Below are 18369 nucleotides of genomic sequence, written 5' to 3' on the forward strand. Positions count from 1 at the left end.
ATATATATATAGATATATATATATAGATAGATAGATAGATATAGAGCAGATGGAGTTAATATAGAGATTGTATGGTGTAAATAAGTATATTTATATGGGCATGTGTGTACAAATATATATAAAATACTCAACTATTTATATGTATGTATAGGTAAGTGTGTGAGTATAATTATAGTATAGTTAGTTATTATAAATACTTATACTTATAAATGATTAGTGAATGGGGGTAGGATTAAATAAGTTTAAACTTTTTCCTACTCCTTTTTGCACATGTAAATTAAGATATTAAGTGTTAAAGTATGAAATTTTTGTTTTGTTTTCTTATCTTCTCTTGTAATTTTTTTTTTTACATGTACAAAATCAATCAAATCAATCGATCAATCAACCAACCAATCAATCAATCAATCAATCAATCAATCAATCAATCAATCAATCAATCAATCAATCAATCAATCAATCAATCAATCAATCAATCAATCAATCAATCAATCAATCAATCAATGAATCAATCAATCAATCAATCAATCAATCAACCAATCAATCAATCAATCAATCAATCAATCAATCAATCAATCAATCCTTTCATAGAAATATTGCCAAACAAGTCAGTGCAACAAAATCCAGACTCTTCAAAAACTATATGTGGTGGAGTGTAGGTGGAGCCTATGCTATACCAGCTATCCCTTTTTATATGACAAAGTGAGCTCAGTAAGTCATGTTTCAAGGTTTTAAATAAAAGATTTGTTCTTGTTTTTCTTGTTTTTACCAACAGGTCGACGTTCTCACCAGTGCAAACATGAGTAACACAAAACAGCACATCAAGCAGAACAAAGACGGAAAGGAATATTAAAAACTTTCTTCACTTTGGATTGTTGCAGAGAGCAATCCTACCAAAGATGAGAAAGATGAGACTGTTCCTTTATTACTTCACACTACTGGGGTCCAGTTATGTGACTTCAACTTATGGACCCCATCACAGGGCACAGATGACTGGGGATATTATACTTGGTGGTCTTTTCCCCATTCATTTTGGTGTTGCATCTAAAGATCAAGATCTGGCAGCCCGACCAGAATCATCACAGTGTGTCAGGTAAGATTCATGGTAATAATGTCTCTTTGTGGATTTAGATGCTTTCTGTTCCCTTATTTTTCACTTTCTTTACATTTCCAGGTTCAACTTTCGTGGTTTTCGTTGGCTCCAGGCCATGATTTTTGCAATTGATGAGATCAACAACAGCAGCACATTGCTGCCCAATATCACTTTGGGTTACAGGATATTTGACACATGCAACACAGTGTCAAAAGCCTTGGAAGCGACTCTTAGTTTTGTGGCTCAAAATAAGATTGACTCCCTGAATTTAGATGAGTTTTGTAACTGCACTGAGCACATTCCATCAACCATTGCAGTCGTAGGCGCTGCTGGATCCGCAGTCTCCACAGCAGTTGCAAACCTTTTGGGTCTATTTTATATCCCTCAGGTGAGTATCTCGGGACAATGGCTGTTTTAGCACTACACCATTATTTCCAATCGAAATTGAAACAATGGCCACATCTACATGATGTTTTTGAATTAATTATTCCAAATTAAATAATTCAGAATTAAACTATTTTCCTTCGAGTTTACACGGACATAGTAATTCCATTTGAGGTTTACATGGAAAACACGTTTGATCGGCTTTATCTTTAGCCGCTTATAACTTAGCCGCTTAGCCGCTACAACTTTGAAAAATTCACAATTTGTGATGTTTCCTGCCATCTGTTCTTTTAATTATTTCCAGGTCCTCCAAGCCATTTATTAAATAAATGTTCTCTGCTCTTGACCACCGTTTACTGCGTGCTGCCATCTTGAAACTTTGTTTCTAAAACAAGCCCAGCACAGAATATAAGCGTCATGGAGACAGACGGGCGAGGGAATGAGCAGCACAGAAAGACCGGAATTAATTTAAAGCGGAATGAATGTATACATGATCACAGAATTATTCTATTCAGATTTAAAATCGGAATAAACCAGCCACTTACTTCAGAATTAAGTTTAATTCGGAATGGCCATTTTCATTCGGAATTAGGTGTTTACATGGTAATTTTTCTCATTTTAAATCGGATTTAATTTTAATTCTGAATTAAAGAGGAATTAAACTTCCCATGTAAACGCACTCAATGTCACAAATGCACTTACAATACTGAGGAATGGAATCTTTTACAGGCAACATAATTACTGAATGATCTTTGATTAAAAGAAAAAGCTTCATTAGGATTACAAATGTTTAACATTAAAAAACGTTTCTTTTTTCAGATCAGCTATGCTTCCTCTAGTCGCCTCCTGAGCAACAAGAATCAGTACAAGTCTTTCATGAGAACCATTCCTACAGACGAATACCAGGCCACAGCCATGGCAGACATCATTGAGTACTTCCAGTGGAACTGGGTCATTGCTGTCGCCTCAGATGACGACTATGGACGCCCGGGAATTGAAAAGTTCGAGAAGGAGATGGAAGAGCGAGACATCTGCATTCACCTGAATGAACTGATTTCTCAGTATTTTGAGGATCATGAAATTAAAGCTCTGGCTGACAGAATCGAGAACTCCACTGCTCAAGTAATTGTTGTGTTTGCCAGTGGCCCAGATATTGAGCCCCTCATTAAAGAGATGGCCTGGAGAAACATCACAGATCGTGTCTGGCTAGCCAGTGAGGCGTGGGCAAGCTCCTCCCTTATTGCTAAACCGGAATACTTAGATGTTGTAGCAGGGACTATTGGCTTTGCTCTTAAGGCAGGACACATACCTAGCTTCAGAGAGTTTCTACAGCAGGTTCACCCAAAGAAAGACAGTCATAATGAATTTGTCAGAGAATTTTGGGAAGAAACCTTCAACTGTTATCTGGAAGACAGTCCACGGCTCCAAGAAAGTGAGAATGGCAGTACCAGTTTCAGACCATTGTGTACTGGTGAGGAAGACATCACAAGTACTGAGACCCCGTACCTGGACTACACACATCTCCGCATCTCCTATAACGCTTATGTTGCAGTTTATTCAATCGCACAAGCTTTGCAGGACATACTCACCTGCACACCTGGACAGGGACTTTTTGCAAACAATTCCTGTGCAGATATCAAGAAAATGGAAGCCTGGCAGGTAAAATTTTGTGGAAAATAATTATATCTAATTAACACCTAATTTATTTGTGCTTAAATCATCCATTTTTGTTACGTTTCATAGGTGCTTAAGCAACTCAGGCATTTGAACTACAGCAACAGTATGGGCGAAAAGATGAGATTTGATGAAAATGCAGACCTGGCAGCGAACTACACCATTATCAACTGGCACAGATCCACTGAGGATTGCTCTGTGGTTTTTAAGGAGGTTGGATACTACAATATGCATGTCAAGAAAGGAGCCAAGCTTTACATTGACAAGATGAAGATTCTCTGGAATGGATATAGTTCAGAGGTCAGTGAAAATGTACCTAAAGCCAAGTTTATATTTTGGCGTACAACCCATATTCAAAAAAAGTTGGGAGGCTATGCAAAATGTAAATAAAAACAGAATGCAATGATTTGCAAATCTCATGAACCTATATTTTATTCCCAATAGTATATAAACAATATACCAGTGTTGAAACTGTGACATTTTGCCATTTCATGGAAGTGATTTGCTCATTTTGAATTTGATTGCAGCGAAAACATCTCAAAAAAGTTTAAAGAGAGAGGCAACTAGAGAAAAAACTGACACAAATCAAAAACACACATTTGACGACTACAGAGCTTAATTAGGTTGACCGGTTGACCTGTTGCTCTCAGCTACTTCCTTTGATCACATTTTGGTTATATCGTCTCATACTTGGCACCATATATTAGAATCAGTTATGTCTATATTCAGGAAATCATTCTATGCTTAGAATGGAGACTGTACAGCTGCAATTCACTCAAATATATGTATACTACTCATACATTTTCTATATTGGGTTCCTGGTGGTGGGGCGTGTGCTAGTGGCCTAGCTCCTGTGTCTTGCTATGCTAATATGCCCTTTTGTTTTTTTTGTTTTTTTTTAATCCCCGATTTTTTTCCCATTTTTCATCACCCAGTGCTCTACCTAAGTGACAGTCCTGGGCATTGTCTCCTCCTTAACCTGAGGAGTGAGCAGGCCGCTTCTTTTCACCAGGCAGGGTGGGGCTCCTCCCCACCCCATCTGGCGCCCCGGTTGGTCAGAGGGGGCATGTGTAGCCCAGGACTGTGTGCATGTTTTTGTGAGGTTAGCTCACATTAGCTACCCAAGGTAGCTATTGGGCTATTGACACCAATTATATTTTGCTTGTCACCTTGTTAGAATTGCCAATTACATAATGCAATCCTACATTTTTATTGGCAGGCGTCGGTCCTCCAGAAGCAGCAGAGAAGTGTGTAAGACTGCAGCTCTGCATCCTGGCCTGGACCCTGGTTTAATAGTATTGACCAAATTACTAGGAATAAGAGCTGCACCATCCCGGGTGGGATGAAAGCCGTCTCTTGTAATCAGACCGGGCTTTCCCCAAAACGTCTTCCAATTGTCAATAAAGGCCACGTCGTTTTCTGAACACCACAGAGACAACCAGCGGCAGATGTAATGTTCCACTCGAGATTTAAACATATCATCGCTGGTCAGATTGGGGAGGGGACCAGAGAAACCTACGGAGTCCGACTATGATAGATTTACCAAATTTACCATTACTCTTTGCCAGCAGCTTCAAATTTGCTTCAATGTTGCCCGCTCTGGCCCCCGGGATGCACCTAACTATGGTCGCTGGAGTCGGCCTCACATGCCTCACTATGGAGTCGCCAATCACCAGGGTCGGTTTCTCAACGGGTGTGTCGCTGAGTGGGGAAAAACGGTTAGACACATGAAGCGGGTGGTGGTGTTCCATTCGCCTTTTAGGACTACGCTGCAAATATGTTCCATTCAGTTCAACATTCTCGGGGTCACGGTGGCGCAGCTGGTAGTGCAGCTGTCTCACAGCAAGAAGGTCCTGGGTTCGATTCCCGCCGGGGACGCTGTGGGCGCTGAAGTGCGTGTTAGTTCCCCCATGACTTCGGCACCCACACCCTGGGTGGGGTTGGTGAAAGGATCTTTCTGTGTGGAGTTTGCATGTTCTTCCCATGTTCCCCGGCCAGAGAAGCCCCCCCCTGTCTGGTGAAAAGAAGTGACCTGCTCCTCAGGTTAAGGAGGAGACCTGAGCTCAGTGCAGGGCCCTCCCGGGGTTGGTAGAGGGGAGCAATGCCCAGGACTGTAGATTAGGTAGAGCACTGGGTGATGAAAATGGGAAAAAAATCGCGGGTAAAAAAAAAAAAAGAGTTCAACGTTCTCACAGAAATTAACGTGATCAATGAACGCGTTCATTTGAACACGTTCATCATGCACAACACTGACTACAACAAGAGGATAGAGTCCCACCTCGCCAGCAACAAAGCACCAAACAGACGTTTGTGCTTCATAATAAAATCGCCGTGACTCCCGCTTCCTGATTCAAACGTTTGACGGCCCCCTCGCGCTGACTCCCGCTTCCTGATTCAAACGTCCCCGACCAATCAGAGGCGCGGAGGGTGGTGACGTCAGAAATAGTCCCGGCTCAGCCCGCAAAGAACCTCTCTTTGGTTACAGAAATGGTTACAGAAATAGTATCGGCTTGGAGCGGCTCTACCCGTCTCAGCCCCTAGTGCAAACGTGCAAGACGGGGCCGCACCGAGCCGAGCCGGGCGGAGGCGGGACTAGTGCAAAAGCGCCATTAGGCAGACAAAGTGAGGACAATCAAAAACAGCATAGAGGATCGTTTGTTCTTAACAGCAAGAACAAACAGACTGAGAAAAAGTTTCTTTCCAAAAGCCATCAACATCCTGAACAAATCCAAGATACAAGATGCACAGTTATAATGAATTTGTAAAGACTTTTTACTTTATATGCTATGCATATCTTCACTTTTTACTTACTTGTTGTTTTTTACTTTAATTGTTTTGCGCTGAGCACAGGAGAAACTCTACAATTTTGTTAAACAATGTATAATGACAATAAAAGGCATTCAATTCAATATTCTATTTTAACAGACAGAGGAAGTTTATCATCTGACGTATGTTGACCTCTTAATGTCTGATATATAATATTTGAGTCAGACATTTCTGAGACCTCTGCACCATCTCCATAATCAAAACAATAAAAAAGTATATAGTTTCATGCAATAAAACAATTCTAAAAGATACAATCTATTCATAGAGATACAAAACGATTAAAAACTAAATAATTTCAATTTAAAATAAGCACTTTTAAAGAATTCAAATTTTCTGTGTGTTATTTCATATGTCAGACATTAGAGGGTTAAGTAAATCTAGTTTTTAGTCACCATTTTGTTTGCTTTCCAGCAACCCCCAAGAAAAGTACCACTATATCAACTTTGGTGTTGAGAGGGTATCATATAATCAGTTTATAGGAATTTCTATAAAGTGTATGAACTAATACAAAATTTAGGTGCCATTGAATAAAAATAAGTAGACAAATCTCTTTTAATGTATAACCCATCAATTATAATAATAAACTATTGGAAAAAGGTCCAGAGTTGTTTAATCAATTCTCCTCTTTCTCCCTTCATTCGCCTCTTCTCATGTGACCTTTTTATATGTGTGTTTTATATTCTGCAGGTTCCATTCTCTAACTGCAGTGAAGACTGTGAACCTGGTACAAGGAAGGGGATCATTGATAGTATGCCCACATGCTGTTTTGAATGCACAGAGTGTTCAGATGGAGAATACAGTAATCATAAAGGTATTGAGATCTTCGCCATCACTATTTCTGCTGATTAAACTATTTTTAACACAGTTTTAACACAGATTCATCTTTTGAACTTACACAGATGCCAGCGTATGCAACAAGTGTCCAAATAACTCCTGGTCGAATGGTAACCACACATTCTGTTTCCTGAAGGAAATAGAGTTTCTCTCCTGGACCGAGCCATTTGGAATAGCGTTAGCCATATGTGCTGTGCTGGGTGTTCTCTTTACAGCCTTTGTGATGGGAGTCTTTGTCAGATTTCGCAACACCCCAATAGTTAAGGCCACAAACCGAGAACTGTCCTACGTGCTTTTGTTCTCACTCATCTGCTGTTTCTCCAGCTCTCTCATTTTTATAGGAGAGCCACGGGACTGGACATGCCGCTTACGTCAACCTGCCTTTGGAATTAGTTTTGTTCTTTGTATCTCTTGCATCCTTGTGAAAACTAACAGAGTACTTTTGGTATTTGAGGCCAAGATCCCTACAAGTCTCCATCGTAAATGGTGGGGATTAAACCTGCAGTTCCTTCTGGTGTTTTTGTGCACATTTGTCCAAGTCATGATATGTGTGGTCTGGCTTTACAATGCCCCTCCCTCTAGCTACAGGAATCACGACATTGATGAGATCATTTTTATCACATGCAATGAGGGCTCTGTGATGGCTCTCGGGTTTCTTATTGGCTATACATGCCTCTTGGCGGCTGTTTGTTTCTTCTTTGCATTTAAATCACGGAAACTTCCCGAAAACTTTACAGAGGCGAAGTTCATCACTTTTAGCATGCTTATATTCTTCATTGTTTGGATCTCTTTTATCCCTGCATACTTTAGCACGTATGGCAAGTTTGTTTCTGCTGTGGAGGTTATTGCTATACTTGCATCAAGCTTTGGCATGCTGGCCTGTATTTTCTTCAACAAAGTCTACATCATCCTCTTCAAACCCTCAAGGAACACCATTGAAGAGGTTCGATGCAGCACTGCAGCCCATGCTTTCAAAGTGGCAGCTAAAGCTACGCTGAAACACAACACATCGTCAAGGAAAACGTCTGGTAGCATTAATGGCTCTTCTGCTTCAACTCCATCCTCATCTATCAGCTTCAAGACCAATGACGACAACTGTGACCCAACTTCAAGAAGGCATGGGCCAAGGGTGAGCTTTGGCAGTGGAACAGTTACTCTGTCATTAAGCTTTGAAGAGTCTAGGAGGAGTTCTCTGATGTAATAGAGAACCTATGAGTCAGTCAAATTTCAGCTTAATCAATTCCACTTAACCACTTCTTCAATTCATCGCTTTAATACCAATGTCTGTGCAAGAAAAGGATGTATAGAGTGCTTGTAGAAGAAAATCAGATTTTACAGTTAATACCATAAGTTCTGCAGTACTGAGTGCCATCTGCTGTGCTGTGGTCTTTTGCTGGAGAAGCAGCGACCGAGACGCCAATAAGATCACAAAACTAATTCAGAGGGCTTAAGCAATCAATTGTCTGAAACCCAAAGATGAGTAAGTGAAAAACAGAACACTGAACAAAGTCATCTCACTAATGGCTCTCCATGCCACCCTTTCCATGAACCACCTCAGGGGCATCAGAGCTCATACTGCATCTCACTCACCCAGGGTCATTATTCTCAATAAGATAACCAATAATTAGATGGTTTTGGACTTTATTTTGAAATGTATTTCCTTTTTATTTTATTGTCAAAAAGAAGTAAGTAGTAACTTCTTGCCAATAATATTAATCCAACTACGGTAATATACAGTACCTGTAATTTGTGACTTTTATATTTTCAAAATAAGCATGTATACATTGTTTGGAAATAATAGTGAATATTTTGTACAAATAAAAACATCACATAAGACTGTTTGGACATTTTAGAATATTTGCTATTCCTTCTTCAGAGGCATATCGACTCATTTCACTCATCAGAGCAAACACTTCTTGAAAATGGGAAAAAAGGTTATTTTTTAAGTGGGGGGTTTTGTGGGGGGCTTTTTGTGGGATTTTTTGTATAATGACGCTGCAAAAAGTACATTATTTTCATGTTAATACACCAGTTAATATGTTAATTCACCAGTTTCAATTTCCCCTATGACTTCAGATTTACTTGACATTCACTGTTGCAGTCCAGAAGGTTTGTTGTCCAATTTGGAAATTCCATGTAAACATACTGGATTTTTAATTTTTTAAACTCAAAGTTTTGTTTAGGTGAAAAAACTTTTAAAAAAAAACTAACCTAACTGAATTCTATAGGCCATTTTGGTGTAGATCTTTCTAAGAGTATTTTCTGCCTACAGCTTGCTTATCACAAGTCTCTGTCATCTGCAAATAGTGCTAACAATCTCACATGTTAATGTCATTCTTGCAGTAAGCCTACACCACATTGTAATTTCTTCCCCCTACAGGGCATGCAGAGAGGAGGGAGGAGAAACTATTTCAATGTTAACTGTGAAAGCTGTTAGCTTTTTACGAAGTCGACAAAAAAAGACTTCAGATGACAGTGGACAGAGATCACATTTTGTTAACTCTTAATGCACAGGACTTGGATATTTTTATTCAACTCCACAACGCCACCTCGGAATCTATGAAACAAAATATTTCACATGAAAAATATAATGCCTGTCGGTTTCAATGATTAGTATAAGGAATATCATTGTTTTCTTCAACAGTCAATAAGGAAATTGAATTATCGCACAAAACTATCACTACTTACTAGGGTCACCTGGTAAAAAAAAGACCCAAACTGTTGTAATCATAAATTATATCAATGCGCATTTTCTCAAGTATCTGTAGATGTTTTAAAGGAAATGCAGCTGTAAATAGCTAAAAGGAACTGATGGCGGCGGTAAAAAAAAAGTAGTTAAAAGAAGCACCACAAGGTTAAGGACCCAAATTGTCCTGCGTGGTCAGTTCTAACCTTCCTGTTTCATGTTCAAACAAAACGCAGGTGCGAAAAATACAAGATGTAATTTGTAACAGAAAAAATAAAGAAGTTGGAAATACAAGACACAAACTTCTTTTTTGGAACCAAAGTAAATTCAACAAAAGACAATAGACTGGAATCAGTATTTACAACAAAAGGAAAGAAATTGTCAAGGTTGACATTCCCCCCAGCCTTCAGTTTCTGTCTTGCCCCGCCTGTGTCCCATCTGCCCTGATTGTGTCTGCACCTGTGTCTCGTCATGTCTCGTTATCCCCTCAGTATATCTTGTCTTGTCATTCCTTGGTTCCCTGTCGGTCCGTACTGTTTCTTCCCTCTGTGTTCCTGTGCCCAGTTTGGATCCCTGTGATGTCTTTAGTTTCTTGTTCCTGCTCAGCAGCGCTTTGTTTTTGCCTTTGTTAAAATAAACCCTTTTTTGTTGCAACTCCTGGCTCATGCTCTCCTGCACTTGGGTCCTCAACAACCACAGCATAACAGAATGGACCGACCACATGGACCCAGCAGGAGAGACTCTGGATCTGTGGGAATTTTTCTACCCCAACAGAGTGGAGTTCTTCCACCGCTTGGTGAAGAGGACAGGGGCCTGTTGCCAGCCCCAGCCTGCTCTCGTCGGGGACCCGGGTTCCCCCTCAGCCAGCGCCGAGGACCCGGGTTCCCCCTCAGCCAGCGCCGAGGACCCGGGTTCCCCCTCAGCCAGCGCCGAGGACCCGGGTTGCCCCCCGAGCCAGCTCCAAGGACCCTGTCTGCCCCTGTTCCAGCTCCCCGCATCCTGTCTGCCCCTGTTCCGGCTCCCTGCATCCTTTCTGCCCCTGTTCCGGCTCCCCGCATCCTGTCTGCCCCTGTTCCGGCTCCCCGCATCCTGTCTGCCCCTGTTCCGGCTCCCCGCATCCTGTCTGCCCCTGTTCCGGCTCCCCGCTCCTGCTCCTGTCCCTGTTCCAGTGGTGGTCCCGGACGCACCTCCCCATGTTCCGGTGGTAGTCCCGGACGCATCAGCCCCTGCTACGGTGATGGTCCCGGACGCATCAGCCCCTGCTCCGGTGATGGACCCCCCCAGCCAGCTCCGAGGACCCGTGTCCCCCCCCAGCCCGCCCTGGATGTGGACTGTGGGGACGTCTGGGATCTGTCCCTTGAGGGGGGGGCCAGCGCCCCGGACCCGGGTGGCCCCGCAGCCGGCGCCCCGGACCTGGGTACCCCCGCAGCCGGCGCCCCAGACCCGGGTACCTCCAGAGCCGCGTCAAGCCCCCGAGCCGCGTCAAGACCCAGGCCTCGGGGACACCCCCCCCAAGCTGTCTCGCCGGTCTGCCCAGTCCCCAGGACGGCCCCCGGAACGTTGGCCATGTGTTGGCTTGGCAGCAGCGCTTTGTTTTTGCCTTTGTTAAAATAAACCCTTTTTTGTTGCAACTCCTGGCTCCTGCTCTCCTGCACTGGGGTCCTCAACAACCACAGCATAACAGAAATGCCAAATAAAATTACAAAGAGCTTTGTTGCACTTATTTGCACACAAAATCAAATGAGTCGTTGCCTCAGCCCATACCATTCATTAGACAGCCCAAGAACAAACATGTGGACAGATATGTCCCAGTCCACAATCAAATGTGTCCTAAGTGATTAGATCTTAATCTGTCTAAGAATGTGTTCAGACCTTAGGTAAACTTTGACCACTTGTGATTAGATATCCCAAGGCACATTTTAATGGTCTGAATGGCTCCAATTGGACATTTTCTGCAAAAGCTCAAGAATATGTTGACATTTGCCCTTTGGAAGTTACACCTTGGCAAATAATGGAATGTGTATCTGTGTCCCAATAGAGGAACTACACTCTTCATAGGCTGCATTCGTCTTTGTGGAATCTCAATTGATCTTGGGCTATCAGTCTCTTGACATAAACCTAATTTATCTACATTCAAAGCCTCATGGTAAGCTATTTGTAACTCTAAGCAGATACTTTTATGGTGTATAACACACAAAATGCTTCAGTATGTGCATGTATGGTTATGGAAATATTTTTTATTCTTCACACCTGAGTATTCTTTATACACGTTTTCATTCATGATAAAGTATTGAACCCAAAACATTCTTTTTATGTATAAAGACATTTCTAGATGAAACAAAGAAATTCCAAACATTTTATATTATGTTGTTTCACATGTATCATAGTAGTAATCTGTATACCTCATAGTGACCATTGTAACATTAACTTGCCCCCCCCCCCCCCCCCCCCCCCCACTTTTCCCTCCTCTCACATTCTTTTTAAGTCGTGAATCACTCCTCAAATGCCCCTATATTGCAACACTTACGGTAAAAAAACATTTAAATCATTCCTTCCTATTAGGTAAAACAAATAAGGCAAACATACAACAGGAAGAATGTTTACATTTTAATCCAATCAAAGAGCACAACATTTTTTGCACTGTTTTTCTTTCCTTTGCACTATTTTTTTATCTTATATTTTTTATCTTTTTATCTCCACCGCAATGTATATATTGTCCATATTTTGTAATTATGTATATCTTTTACTTTTTTACCTTTTTACCCCCTTCCCCGCATGCGTGTGTGTGTGTGTGTGTGTGTATGTTAAGTGTACTTAACTGCTGCTAACACGTGAGTTTCCCATTGAGGGAGTAATAAAGGACTATCTTATCTCTTATCTTAAATCAAATGCATACAGTGTACATCATAACCAATAAAATTGCTTCAATTCTGTGACGTGTGTTGCTGTACTTTGTTTACAGTAAGTCTATTTGAACCGTTAAGCTAGCTTAATAACCTTGACTACCAGTAGGCTATTGCAAATAGACTGCATGCTTCTGCAAACATGTCAAAAGACCCAGTACATAAGAGAGGAAAATACAGTCAAACAAAACTGAACTTCAGCGTAACATCCCTGACGTCCACAACTCCTTCGGAGCCCGGCCCTTCAGCCCCAGAACCAGCGCAGCGGCAGCCAGAAGAACCCACAGTAGCAGCTCTGTGCCCCCTGAGACTGTGGAAACTGCCGGCACTGAACAGAAACAGCCTAGTGCTGGCTCCGACTGCGTGGAAGATTGTTGTCGTGACTTAGAGACGGGTGAAGCTACACAGCTAATTATTGAGAAAAAGGAGACCGCCAGATCATTTGGCCAAAGAGAAAGGTACTTCAATGCAGAATGGTACAAAAATAGACAATGGTTAATTCTGTGCAAAACCAGAAAGCGAGCCTTCTGTGAAATATGCAGATTTGCGGCTGTCAAACAGCTTGTAACCTTCTCCAAATGTGGAGATGATGGCTTTGTTAAGTCCAGAGTTAATAACTGGAAAAAGTGCCCTGAGAAGTCTCTCTTTCACAAAGAGTGTGTCCAAAAATAGTGCGCTTTCTTCAGTCAAACACCCGTCAATATTCAGCTTGTCAAACAAGAGCACATTGAGCAGGAGAAAAGAAGGGATGGAATGATGGAGCAACTGCGCTGTCTACAGTTTCTAACCCGACAGGGGCTGGCGATCAGAGGGCATACTGATAAGGAGAGCAATTTTCGAAAGCTTGTCGAACTTGTAGCTGAGAAAAACCCCACTCTGAAAAGCTTTATGCTCACTGGGAAATATGCATCACACGAGACAGTTAATGAACTTACCGTATACATGAGATGTATCGGGAGTCTCTCACTACTCTCTTAACTGAAGTAAAAAGCAATGCAAAACACTACGCAATTACTGTGGATGAAACTTGCGATTGCACCGGGCATGAACAGTTGTCTATGTCTGTAAGATGGGTATTAGCTGACTATGTTGTCCACGAAGACTTCATAGGAATGTATGACTGTCCTAATACTGATGCAGAATCAATAACCCTTACGATCAAAGACATATTAGTCAGATTATTGGCATTGGTAACATGAGAGGACAAACCTATGGCGCATCTGTTCTACAGGGACAAATGTCCGATGTGGCTAAACACATTAAAGACATGAACCCAAAAGCAGTCTCAATGCATTGCACCAATCACAGTTTAAACCTAATACTCCAAGAAGCTGCTTCAAAGTGCAACCTTGTACGTGGTGCCTTCAGTTTAGTTCATGACATACATGAAATAATCCTTACCTCACCAAAACGGCTGGCCATCTTCAATACCATCAGCGCCACCTCTCCTCTCACACCCAGTGGCCTCAAACCACTCTGCCCCACTCGCTGGACGGCCAGAACCAGTGCAATAAAATCCTTGCTCGATAATTACGAAGCAGTCTACGACACTTTAAATGAAATAATCAGAATGGGGGGAAACACAGAAGCATGCAAAAAAGCACCAGGGCTACAGGCCTTGATGACACAATTCAGTGTTTTCCTTGGCTTGAAAGTGTCTCTCAAAATGTTCTCTTCTGCAGAGGAGGTGGCTCGGGTGCTCCAGTCCGCAGACGTCTCACCAGAGACAGTTCAGTCCCTAGTGCAGATGCCCCAGACACACTACACAAACCTGAGGTCCACTGAGGCATTCCACAGCATTTTTGAAGATGCCCAAAGATCAGGCATTAATGACCTGGTTCAGGCACCGGCTCTGCCCCTAAGATGCCGCGCTACACGCCGTTATGATGATGGGAATGCACCTCATCAGTGGGAAACTCCAGAGGACTACGTACTACAGGAGCCAGTTCTTTGAGGTAGTTGACTTGCTCACCTCTGAGCTGACTCACAGGTTTAACCAACCCACTCTGCATCTGCTGATGAACATGGAACAGGTACTCCTCACAGCAGTAAACAGTCCCCCAGGATTCGGCAGCATCAGCATCCCCCAAAATGTGATGGACATGTACACAGGGCATGTTGACATGGAACGGCTGTCCACCCAGCTGTCAATGTTTCCAGCAGTTTTGCAGGCACACAACAGTTCAGCTGAAAGACCCATCAGTCAGGTGACGAAGGTGGCCACAATTGCGGACATGCTGGCAGCACAGGGACAAGGCACACAGTCCCTCTTCAGTGAAGTCGTCAGGCTTCTTCGGCTGTATTTGACGGTGCCCATGTCAAATGCGACAGCTGAGCGGAGCTTCTCCAGCCTCCGTCGGTTGAAAACTTTCCTTCGCTCAACAATGTCTGAGCGACGCCTAAATCACCTCAATTCAATTCAATTTAATTCAATTTTATTTGTATAGCGTCTAATACAACAGATGTTGTCTCTAGACGCTTTCCAGAGACCCAGAACATGAACATAAACATAGACATAAACCCCCGAGCAATTATTACATAAACAATGGCAGACCTTAAGCCAAACTTTAGGAGGGAAGAAACCTTGAGCAGTACCAGGCTCATAAGGGGGGACCCTCCTGCCGAAGGCCAGACTGGGGGATCGGGGACGTCAGCAGCACACAGCAGGCATGTGGAAGCAGCAGCGAGATGCTTGATAAAGTTTGTTGTTGAATACTTTACGTACCTGAATATTTTTCTTTCTTCACCATCTTCTTCATGAGAGAGGACCAGCTGACGTGCTGTTGCAACTTCAATTCTGAGTAGTGATGTACTGGCCATCGGGCATATGGTCAAAAACCCGTTTTTACCGGCCCTCTCTCTCTGTGTGCTTGCCATTCGGGGTAATGAGCGCATGTGTGTGCTGGCCAATCACAAACCTACCGGGGCCTTTACACTCCTATCCTGTTTCTAGGTAGAGCAGACCCGGTGGGAGAAAGAAATTCGTAAACATAAGAAAAATCATAATTCAGTATAAAGCCATTCGTTTTTACTTTTTTGTTAGTAAAATTCCCTTACTATACTAAGGATTTTTTTTAATAATAAAGCTTATTATTATTATTATTATTATTATTATTATTATTATTATTATTATTATTATTATTATTATTATTATTATTATTATTATTATTATTATTATTATTATTATTATTTTATGCCCATTATTATTATTTAATTCCTTGTCATTTCAGAAAATTGTTTTGCAAATATCTCGTTTAAATAGATTAATTTATTTGCAAAGCAAAATGCCTTAATGCTAATGAGGGTTTTGGTAACTAGCCTACTCTAAATTTTGTGTACTTTATTGTAAAGTGTTACCAGGGTTTATCTGCAACAAGGTTCCCTTTCAGCACCGCGCAGCGTTGCAGCACGGCGCTGTCCGCGGTGCTGAACTGGACGACGGCGGAGAGGCAACTGAAAAGTAATTTCTGTCTCTCTTAAGATCTGTTACACCTCCACCCTGTGGTGCAAACAAGCTATAGTTACTTCACACAAGTTAAGTGAGGTCTATCTACTGCCACACACACACATGCAGGCACGCAGGCACGCACGCACACACTTACACACTTTTTGTCCCCCGCACTTCTGAAATGAATGCCGTGCCCCTGGTCACCCTTCCGTCAAACTGTTTGACAGGTGACCTTTGACCTTAGGGAGGGGGGAGAGGGAAACAATAACACAATTCAATTGATAAACCTTAGATTTAGTGGTCTACAAAGGTAGCTGGCTTAAAAGTTAGTGGGGCTTGTTAAACTGAACTGTACCATATTTGATATTATTGGCATCATATTTGTTTTCCTTACGAGAAATGAGGAAAAATATGAGAAAAATTTCAATTTAGACAACTCATTTTATTTCCAGAACCTCTTTAGTAAGCAACCTCAAATCATCTTGGAAAAGGATCATGATGGTTCTACCTTGTTATCCATTTGAAATTAATGTAGCCTACAGGAAAAAAAAAACTAAAAGGTCCTGAATAATACTCCCAGAGACTACTGTATGGAGATAAGCTGTCATGAAACATGATTAAGACTTTTTCCCCAAAATCTTCTCAACATGTTTTCCTGTTTGTTTGTAATACCTGTGTTATTCATATTAAAGGTAATTTACATCCATCCATCCATCCATCCATTTTCGTCATCCTTCCTTATACGGAACAAGGTCGTGGGGGCAGCAGTCTCAACAGAGATGCCCAGACTTCCTTCACCCCAGACACTTCCTCCAGCTCTTCCGAGGGGAGTCCGAGACGTTCCCAGGCCAGCCGAGAGACATAGTCTCCCGAGTTTTTGTCTCTAGGACTGCCCGAGCTGCAGCTTGCTTGGCCTGTCGGTACCTATCTACTGCGTCAGGAGTCCCACAGGCCAACATAGCCCGGTAGGACTCCTTCTTCAGTCCTACAGCATCCTTTACTTCCGGTGTCCACCACCGGGTTCTACGATTGCCCTTGCATCCACAACTTCGAGCCACCGCGTCGACAATGGAGGCAGAGAACATGGTCCACTCGGACTCAATGTCCCCCGCCTCCCCCGGGATCTGAGAGAAGTTCTCTCGGAGGTGAGAGTTGAAGACGTCCCTGACAGAGGGCTCAGCCAGACGTTCCCAACAGACCCTCACAATCCGTTTGGGTCTGCCCGTGTCAAGGTTGACATTTCCCCCTGCCTTCAGTTTCTGTCTTGCCCCGCCTGTGTCCCATCTGCCCTGATTGTGTCTGCACCTGTGTCTCGTCATGTCTCGTTATCCCCTCAATATATCTTGTCTTGTTATTCCTTTGTGCCCTGTCGGTCCGTACTGTTTCCACCTCCATGTCTCCTCGTAGTTTTTTGATCCCTGTTAGTTTTGTGTTTTTTCATCCTGCTCTGCAGCGCCTTGTTTTTGCCTTTTTTGTGAAATAAATCCTTTTGTTTTGAGAACTCCTGCGTCCAGCCTCCCTCTGTCTCCTGCACTGGGGTCCTCGACAAAACCTAACCATGACAGAACGGACCGACCAGGTGGACCCAGCGGGAGACTACCTCACCCTCTTGGACTTCCTCTGCCGTGAAGCGGCTAAAAACATGCGCTGGGCCGAGGAGGAGTATTGTGACCCCTTTTGGGGAACACGCCTGGCTCTGGGTGGGCCCAGGAGCTTGCAGAGGCAACGGCGACGGCGTCAGCGCCAGCGCCAGCCCCAGCCTGTTCCGGCTCCAGCTCCTGCACCTGTCCCTGTTCCTGTGGTGGTCCCGGACGCACCTCCCCATGTTCCTGTGGTGGTCCCGGACGCGCCTCCCCATGTTCCTGTGGTGGTCCCGGACGCGCCTCCCCATGTTCCTGTGGTGGTCCCGGACGCACCTCCCTATGTTCCTGTGGTGGTCCCGGACGCACCTCCCCATGTTCCTGTGATGGTCCCGGACCCCCCTCAGCCAGCTCCGAGGACTCGTGTCCCCCCCCCAGCCGGCTCCGAGGACCCGTGTCCCCCCCCAGCCGGCTCCGAGGACCCGTGTCCCCCCCCAGCCGGCTCCGAGGACCTGTGTCCCCCCCCAGCCAGCTCGGAGGACCTGTGTCCCCCCCCAGCCCGCCCTGGATGTGGACTTTGGGGACATCTGGAATCTGTCCCTTGAAGGGGGGCCGGCGCCCCTTGAGGGGGGGCCAGCGCCACGGACCCGGGCTCCCCCGCAGCCAGCGCCTCGGACCCGGGTACCCCCGCAGCCGGCGCCTCGGACCCGGGTACCCCCGCAGCCGGCGCCTCGGACCCGGGTACCCCCGCAGCCATGTCAAGTTCCAGAGCCATGTCACGTTCCAGAGCCATGTCACGTTCCAGAGCCATGTCACGTTCCAGAGCCATGTCAAGTTCCAGAGCCATGTCACGTTCCAGAGCCATGTCACGTTCCAGAGCCATGTCACGTTCCAGAGCCATGTCACGTTCCAGAGCCATGTCACGTTCCCGTCACGCCAAGCCC

The 18369-nt window shown here is 43.8% G+C and overlaps 1 protein-coding gene across 1 annotated transcript; it reads left to right on the plus strand.

Moving 5' to 3' along the window:
- The first annotated feature begins 896 nt into the window (after positions 1–896).
- On the plus strand, positions 897–8009 carry casr (calcium-sensing receptor). Its single transcript, XM_061740834.1, has 6 exons — positions 897–1090; positions 1172–1478; positions 2294–3133; positions 3218–3448; positions 6662–6785; positions 6874–8009. The coding sequence occupies exons 1-6, from the start codon at positions 897–899 to the stop codon at positions 8007–8009; spliced, it is 2832 nt and encodes a 943-aa protein (XP_061596818.1).
- Positions 8010–18369: the final 10360 nt, after the last annotated feature.

Source organism: Cololabis saira, chromosome 14 (assembly GCF_033807715.1).
Source record: "Cololabis saira isolate AMF1-May2022 chromosome 14, fColSai1.1, whole genome shotgun sequence".
Classification (NCBI taxonomy): Eukaryota; Metazoa; Chordata; class Actinopteri; order Beloniformes; family Belonidae; genus Cololabis; species Cololabis saira.